Here is an 8,978-nt window from a genome sequence, read left to right as displayed (position 1 = left end):
ATTTAAGGGAAAAAAATGTCATGAAGAACCTAGGGGTAAGACAGGAATAAAGACACAGACCTACTGGAGAATGAAGTTGAGGATATGGAGAGGGGGAAGGGTAAGCTGTGACAAAGCGAGAGAGAGGCATGGACATACATACCGTACTAAACGTAAGGTAGATAGCTAGTAGGAAGCAGCCGCATAGCACAGGGAGATCAGCTCGGTGCTTTGTGACCACCTAGAGGGGTGGGATAGCGAGGGTGGGAGGGAGGGAGACGCAAGAGGGAAGAGATATGGGAACATATGTATATGTATAACTGATTCTCTTTGTTATAAAGCAGAAACTAATACACCATTGTAAAGCAATTATACTCCAATAAAGATGTAAAAATATATATATATTAAAGAATGGCAATTTAGGGCTTCCCTGGTGGCGTAGTGGTTAAGAATCTGCCTCCCAATGCAGGGACATGGTTTCAAGCCCTCATCCGGGAAGATCCCACATGCCGCGGAGCAACTAAGCCCCTGCGCCACAACTACTGAACCTGCGTTCTAGAGCCTGCGATCCACAACTACTGAGCCCACGTGCCACAACTACTGAAGCCCGCACGCATGGAGCCCATGTTCCGCAACAAGAGAAGCCACCACAATGAGTAGCCCGCGCACCACAACAAAGAATAGCCCCCGCTCGCCACAACTAGGGACAGCCCGCGAGCAGCAACAAAGACCCAACGCAGCCAAAAATTAAAAAATTTAAAAAAAAAAGAACGTCAATTTAAAAATAAACCTTCAAGATCACCTAATTTTTATATCAGTTAAACCCTGTAAGTTGCCATACAAATAATGACAAAAAAGTGTTCCATGCTCAGCTATCCTATTACACAAATCGGTTAACTGAATTTGTCTTGTTGGAGTTACACATACTAGAGTGGAGGCCTAGACTGTGCCTTTCCATAATTTTAACTCCATCTTGCTTCCTAATGCTTTTAATTATGTTTAAAAGCTATCAAAACCAGATCAGAAATAAATCTTGCTATCTGTTTCAGTCACACTTATCCTAAAAGCCTAGTCTGAAGTTTTAGTTTAGATGAGGTAAGTGGCCTGAACATTTAGAGGCCACCGATACAATTCGCACTGAAAGGAAGGATTCATTCATCTGAACATGTATTGAGTGCATACAATTTGCAAGATATCATACAAGGCCCTGGGGTTATAAGACTTGGTCTCTGCTTTCAAAGTGCTTATACACGAGTACCCTCACAGCTTATATATCTTCAGCATGACAATACTTTAAAAAGAAGCAAAAGAGAAGAAAAACTGGCAGTTGGTAATTTTAAAATGATACTCTTCAGAAAGGAATGACAGGACAAAATAAAAAGCACGTGCTGATTTTAGGGAATGCCTGGTCAGGCTCTCTTTACGTATTTTGCTGTTCTAATATTTACAAGGGTAGGATTTAATGGCTTCCTTATCTGAGGTTTGGAGAGGTCTTCGCAATGATCCCTGTTCACCTTTCCTTCTTGCTATGAAGCAAGGCTACTCGCAGCCACAAAGCTCTGCTCTTACCTTACTAATGAAAGCTCGCAGTGAGGCAAAGACATGTTTCAGCGACACTTCAGATTGCCCATTTTTAAGAAAAGCAAGATGAATATCAAATACTTTTTTCATTAACGGGTTGTGGCCATCATTATTTAAAAGTTGGCTCTACAAAACATGAAAAAAAAATTTGCAGAAATAGTTTATGCTGCTCCCCCTAGAATGAGAGAACAGGCTTTACCAACATCCTGTTTATCAAACCACTGCTTGAAAAGTAACAATAAAAAGTTTAACATAATCTAAAATCATCTGTGCCATCTTTCAACTTGGAAATCTCAAAATACTATATAAACTACATCTATACTTAATTCCATAATTTTAAATAGATGAAAAAAAATCTTTTTCCAGTATAACACAGCAAATACAGAACTAGTATGGGAAGAGTATTTTCTATTAACCTAACCATATTGCTCCTCAATTCAGAAATCAGTAAATTAAAAATGGATACAAGGTAACCAGCCTTTGTATTTCTCTGACAAAGTAATGTAAGAATTAAGGAAAACATCAATTCCATTTTAAAAGTCTATTATCTAATTTGCTTTTAAATGTATGTTTAGTATAAGACATCTTTAGCCACTGGTGACAAATTAAACCCTCTATGAGTAGATAATAACAGGGATCACAATTGAACAGACTACGTAAATTGTTTAAATGTTCCTTGCAAATAGAGATATAAGAGAAACAACAAATTATAGAGAAATATCTATTGGTTTGTGAACCTTTAAAAAAAATGCATTGGTTAACACCTCCAGCCCTGCTCTCCTATCCCTCAAGCAACTAATTACCAGGTTACAACTTGGCCAAAAATAACAACAACAAACCAAAACAATATGCAAACCTGTAACAGATTTAATAGTAACCTTGATAGCCAGAATCCCTGAATGGTGTTTGATATTTCTGTAAGTCTACTTCTAAGAAGCATGGGGTAGTGGTTAGAAGCATGGACTCTTGTGATAACTGGCCTAGATCAGAATCCTGATTCTGCTAACTAACCACCTATGTGATATTAACTTCCCTGTGAGCCTCAGTTTCCTCATTTTAAAATGGGAAAAATAACAGTATCTATATCACGAAGCTAGTATGAGGATTAAAGGTGAGTTCACATTTATACTTTTAAGTTTATTAAGGTATAATTTACATACCACAAAATTTACCTATTTTAAGTACATGATTCAATTATTTTTGGTAAATTTCCAGAGTTTTGCAACCATTACAACCCAATCATTCCCATCATCTCAAAAAGATCCTTGGTGCCCATTTGCAGTTCTCTTTTCCACCTCCAGACCCATGACAAAAAAGTGAGTTAATATTTCTAAAGCACTTCGGATAGTGCCTGACATCTACCAAGAGATGTATGTTAAACAAATAAGAAGTATTTGGATAGGAGGAAAGAATACAATGCAAACCTTGAGACCAAATGTCTTACTTACTGGCACAATAAAAAATGAATTTTGGCTGCATTTTAATCAGAACTTAATACTTCATAAAGGGATTTTGCAGCCTATTTCTTATTAGTATCTAATTCAGTTTTCCCTGATAAGCCTCTTTGAAAAGCACAGACCAGGTTTCCGTAGTAAATCCAGAGGGCTGAAGCAATTAACTGAATTACTTAGAGAAGGGGGGAAGAAAAGAAAAAAAATCTGTATAACTCAGATGAAAAGCCAGCAAGAGTTTTCACTTTTGAGTTCTCCCACTACTGTTACCCTTCATTATAGTTATACAGTCTTTACTTTTCAAAGCACTCTCACATCCATTATCTCATTTTACACCTTCAACAACCCTGCAAGATAACTGCTTTTAATTTCTTCTTATTTTTTTTTAATCCTAGCAATGATGATTTGTATTGAGAGGCAAGCAGCTGAGAAAAACCACCAGGCACCTGACGAGGGAAGCCAGCCAGCCGGCCTGCCTGGACATCATCTGGCTTGACAAGATACCTCATCACAACGGGTGCTTGGATAAACTGACTCATTCATAATTTGGGCTAAAAATTACTGGATATTTTCATAAAAGTGTGAAAGAAAACTGTTTTTAAACAGGAAAATAAAAGAGAAGGGAAATTCAGGGCAAATTAGTCCAATCCTCTCATTTTATGGATGTGGCACACGAGTCTCAGTGATTTCCCAAGGTCACACAGGAGCCAAACTAGGTCTGCCATCCAAGTTTCCTGACTGCTCACTGGGGGTTTTTATACTATACTAAGCTTCGTCTGACTAATTAGTTTTTGCATAATATTTTCTTTGCAATGATACCGACTGAGTTCTAACTCTTCATGTTTACCTTGAAGCACTGGGTGAAAAATGATATGGTATCTAGTACTGTTAGGGAAACTTCAGTAGCAGTATTGCCTTCAAGAAGTGCCTGATGGAAAATGTCTGCTTCAGTTGTTGCAGAACCTGGGATTTAAAAACAAAGAAAATTAAAACTGCCCAACACAGAGATTCACATAACAGTTTTGAATGATTTTCTCCTCCAAAGACTCAGAGAGAGAGACAAACACAAAGAAAGCAGGCTTTCAATACCTGCAGACTTAATGAGTTTCACTGTATTTACTCCTTAATCAAATATGCTCTGGGTTAATCAATTCCACTAATTTTTACTTCAGCTCTGTTATCAACAGCTCTGCAACAAATAATTAGGTGCCCCCTTCTTTGGAGACAAGATTTCAGTGATGAACTATGGTGATGTAACCAGGAAATAACGCAGGAGGCATTTTAGGCTGTGCTGTTAATTATGTGTGCAAAAATGAGAAACTCATAGAAATGCAGCTACATTACATACAGTGGCACCCTATGGCCAGATGTTTTCAATGATGCCAATGGTATGAGACGTTTCTAAATCGGAAGGAAAACAAAGCATCTGGGCTAACTGAAATACATAGGTTCATTATACTGATATTTTTACAAGTGACAAAGAGCAAAGCTGAAGGCTGTAAGACTTGCATTTTTTTAAAGGTCTTGACTATTAGCTCAGGTCCATCTGCTCAAGACATTTGTTTTTATTATTAGCCCTATCGCAAAGCCAGTTCTGCTGGCTTCCTTTCATGCAATCCCCAAAGGACTGTGTGGAAATGAACGTTTATCTCACTCTCTGACTTTTTTATTAATATTTGTTTTTCAGAGGATAGCATCCATTTATATAACCCTGTAGCTTCCTCCTTGTCCTATTCAACTTGTCAGTACTTCACCTGTGTGAAATACATCTTTGTCAAAATACTATTTACAGTTCTTTGATTTCTGCAGTCAGCTCAGCATGGATAATCCCTTAAGATCACTGAATGAACAATAGTAACTCTAAACAAATATTATACATACTATTATATTAAGATGCCGTTATTTGCATTAAAGTAGGAATAAAGGATATCGAATGTAAAATAATATAAGAACAATAATTCAAAGGGAAAATTAATTTCCTTGATATTGAACTAAGAAAAAACCCATCATTGCCTAAAATTGCTGAAAAATCCATGCATATTTTATCATATATTCACATATGATGAAATGACTGTTCATAAACAGAGATATGCAGTTGTATCTATGTATGGGAAATGATTACCAATTGTATTGGAGATTTAAGCCAGTACTTCTTTAAGATTAAATAGTACTAATATCTGTTTCAAATGGGTACCCTACACACATTTTTCACTTACTGTGATTAAGTGTAAATGAACTTTCCAGGCTACTAAGATGCTGAAGCCGGGCCTGCATTATTCCTGATCTGTTTCGGAGAGCTGGCATGGTTTGCGATTTTCGGTCTATTCCAAAGTGTTTTGACATCCAGGCATCATGCACCCTAAAATAAATGTTAAAGTTAGGAAATGGAGCACTCTAAGAATACATCTCAACGTTAGATTTTTTAAACTAATAAATGACTAGGTTTCCACATAAACACTGTGTTATGCTCCGTATTTACTTGGCTTAAATGAGGCATCATTGGAAATTGTATGAAGCTTAATGTATATTTAAAATAGCTTATACTATACGAATACAAGTAAGGAATTTAGAGAGAGTTTCTTACTTCCCTTCTTCTTCTCAAAAATATCAGAGTAAAGTGGACAACACTCCAATAAGATCCAGTCTTTTCTCAGGAGGTAAGGAAAGGCAAGAGTCAGAGAAAACAGTGAGAGGGATACTAGGAGTTGACATAAGGTGGAAGAATTCCTGGAGTTAGATGTTTAAGAATGAGTGCCTATCTAATCTGTTTCTGGACCCAAGTTAAACTTGGAGCAGAAATTTTTACTCTATAAACATGTCTATTTGCACATTTTTCTTTGTTTTCCTTTAATTTTAAGATTCCATTAAAAAAAATTACAACCGGGTAATACAGGAACTAAGGAAGAAAAAGAGTTTCTCTATCCTCTAATAAACATAGAGGGTGGATCAGCAGAATCTTAGAGGTTAAGGTTCATGGTGGTAGTTACCATACTAGTTCTAAACCAGTTCCCAGTGCTGGGAAGACAGTGGAAATCATCCCTTGAATTATTAGGATGTTCCAGAGACTCAGCAATAAACCCCATCCAAACAGCCTCTTTAGTTTTTGGAAGTGCCATGGAATTTACTTAAAAAAAGAATTTTATTTGAATTCCTTTAATGACTAACTCTACCCCTGAAATATATCTTATTGAAATAAGTAATCTTTTCCTTACAGTTTCTCAAACATTTTCTTAAGTATTTATTTCACTAAGACTTACACAGCAAAAAGAAGAAATAAATAATATATAGTGCATGTCCTGATTGCTGCTGGGGATTTCTATTCACATTAGTAACTGAGGTGAGTATTGACAGGTTGTAGATAAAAGTACAGATCTTACAGTTGTCCTCACTTTACGATTTCCTGCCTTCCCCTTGATCTAGCCCTTTCTCACATCCTTCAGAAGAGACAAGCATCTGTTCTAGGATTAGAACAGAAACTCTGCATATCAGTCTAATGATTACCCTCTGGAAAACTTAAAAAATGTTCACATCAGATTAATTTCAACTGTGAGTTGAGATGCATTAAATAAATCATGGGTATCTTAATGTCAACTCAAAATGAATCATCTAGGTTATACATGGCATAATTAAGACTGCCCTCTGTTGGAAGAGAAGAAAAAAGGTGGAAATTGCAGTGCTATGGGAATTACCTTGCTATGTTTCTTTTCCCCATATATCTAAAGTGAAACAAACATACTCTAGAAAGAAAAACAATAGCATGTTAGTAAGATATTACCATACTTTGCATTTTAACAAGTAATATTTGAAAATTCATGTGTCACAAAGAACGACCCATTTAAAATCATATTACAATAATATGTTTTGGTATACAAAAATAAATATACAAATAACTACTTGCCATATTATATCTTTCTACATTTATTTGCTACAATTACATCAACACCAAAAAGCTCCATGTCTTCATATACAATTCTAATGACATATTTTTTAGAAAACCGTCAATGCAAATCATCCTTTGTGCTTTATAGTGTGTATCACAGCAAAGGTCTCTAGCACAGTCAGTAACACCTAAAAAGGTTCTTAAGCCCTAAAAATTGGGGCAATTGCTATACTTTTTATAATGGCATTAAAACACTTTCTAGTATGGAAAATCTCAAACACAAAAGTAAAGAGGACAGCAAACTAAATCCCACATACCCAGCACCCACCAGCTTCAACAATTATCAACTCATGGCCATTCTTAACTTATACCCCAAACAGGTCCCATGCTCTCCCTCCACACTCCCTACCGCCTTTATTTTTTTTAAGTAAATCCCCAACATCATATATTTTCATTAGTAAACATTTCAATATAATTAGAGTAGTTTTTCTAATCATAACTTTTATTTGCTGACATTTTCTGCAAAATTTTGAAAGACTTTACTAAGTTTTTATGCATAGATTACCCTCTGTGTTTTGGTAGACACACACGATATCATATACGTGTACTATTTATTTAGAAATTTCTTACATTTCATTCTAATTTTTCTTTTAGCTTTCAATAATGACATAAAAATAGCTCAGCATACAATATAGGACAATTTCCAACCTCCACCTAGGAAAAAGGCTAGATTTTTTTCCCTAAGGACCTTGCAATGGAGATATATATATATGGAAATATATATATATATGCATTTCTGAAGTGAGTAGAATTACTCAGCTCTACATAAGAGTACAAATTCTAAATTCCAACATTTAAGCTGCTCCATTAAGACAGCAACTGCTCTAAATGAATGATTTAGGACAGCTGATGCCACTTCCAGTTTTCCAGATCACAGAAAGACTCCTGATGGTCTGCAAGGATGCACTATTATTAGCTAGAGTTTTCTATAATATCACAAGTATTTCATCTCCATGTTTTTCTTCTATCTATGTGTGAAGAACCTGTACATCAGCCTCTAAACTATCAAAATAGTTTAACATCTCCTACATTATAAACAAATATGCTGTTGAAAGCAGAAAAGGGGTAATATTTTATTATGTATAAAAATTAAGCTCCCAAAAATAAGAGGAAATTTTATGAAAATAAGTTAATATAACTTACTCTAGAAGTATAAGAATGTTTATGAGCTCCTGAGGAGATACTTTATTCCAGTAAGTTAAGAGTGTATCTGAAAATAGAATGAATAAAGTGTTACATCTTGAGATAGCATAGATCTTACAGCAAATAGTGCAGTGAACTCCAAAGTACCAATAACTTAGTTTCAGCAACCATTAACTCACAGCCAATTCTGTCTCATCTATATCCTCTCCTCCTATCTCATCTCACTGCCCAATACCCACACTGTATTCTTTTGAATTAATTCCAAATATACCTTTTAATCTGTAATTATTTCAACTTCAACAATTATTTTTATGTATTTCATAAATGTTCTTTTGGATGGCTTACCATCCCTGACGACAGAGGAAGGGAAGTAGACCTGGGGTTTTTAATAAGCTTCCTAAAATTTTATGCAAGATGGTGCATTTAAGTACATTTTTCGGAAGATAGGGTCAAGCACCTTCGCCTGCTACTCAAAGGGCTCTGCGAACCAAACAGTCTGAGAACTCTAAACTTTAGAGGAAGAGACTGATAACTTTCTTTTTCCTCTTTGCCTTCGGATTATCAACCTTGAAGTCCTGGCAATATACAAACATACACACACATTAATGGAACAATTATTTCAGATATAAAAGTCCCTTAAACCTATCACATACACTTCTCTTTTGAGCTCTTCCCTTTTTTTTTTTTACTTTCAACACACTCATGGAGACTTTTTTAAAAAGAAAAATATTGCCCTCACTTAACCTTCCATTCCTTTTTTATCCTGCTCAGATATAGCTAATGGTGTCAGCAGGTCCACTTCTAAATTTAAAAACCTGGTAGGGATCGCAAAAGTAGGCAATGACGTAATGGCCTGCCCCGCGAGAGCCTCTGAAGATAGGGAT

General features: G+C 35.8%; 1 protein-coding gene across 1 annotated transcript; it reads right to left on the bottom strand.

Moving 5' to 3' along the window:
* Positions 1 to 1,065: 1,065 nt before the first annotated feature.
* Positions 1,066 to 8,256, bottom strand: LOC132513150 (dedicator of cytokinesis protein 11-like). The gene is made up of 6 exons (XM_060137339.1): positions 8,095 to 8,256; positions 6,701 to 6,748; positions 5,228 to 5,370; positions 3,859 to 3,974; positions 1,549 to 1,686; positions 1,066 to 1,116 (listed from the first exon to the last, which is right to left on the bottom strand). The coding sequence occupies exons 2-6, from the start codon at positions 6,721 to 6,723 to the stop codon at positions 1,066 to 1,068; spliced, it is 471 nt and encodes a 156-aa protein (XP_059993322.1). The 5' UTR covers positions 6,724 to 6,748; positions 8,095 to 8,256.
* Positions 8,257 to 8,978: the final 722 nt, after the last annotated feature.

The sequence above is a fragment of the Lagenorhynchus albirostris genome, chromosome X (assembly GCF_949774975.1).
Source record: "Lagenorhynchus albirostris chromosome X, mLagAlb1.1, whole genome shotgun sequence".
NCBI classification, from domain to species: Eukaryota; Metazoa; Chordata; class Mammalia; order Artiodactyla; family Delphinidae; genus Lagenorhynchus; species Lagenorhynchus albirostris.
The sequence above is the reverse complement of the archived record's forward strand: the minus strand, read 5'-3'. Positions and strand labels throughout refer to the sequence as shown.

Excerpts from the sequence above, each read along its gene's own strand:
- LOC132513150 (XM_060137339.1), bottom strand. The coding sequence starts at position 6,723 with ATGGGGAAAAGAAACATAGCAAG. Across the intron at positions 5,371-6,700 it reads GGGAAAAGAAACATAGCAAG|GGTGCATGATGCCTGGATGT; the intron begins GTAATTCCCATA and ends CATTTATTTTAG. Across the intron at positions 3,975-5,227 it reads TTCATTTACACTTAATCACA|GTTCTGCAACAACTGAAGCA; the intron begins GTAAGTGAAAAA and ends TTTAAATCCCAG.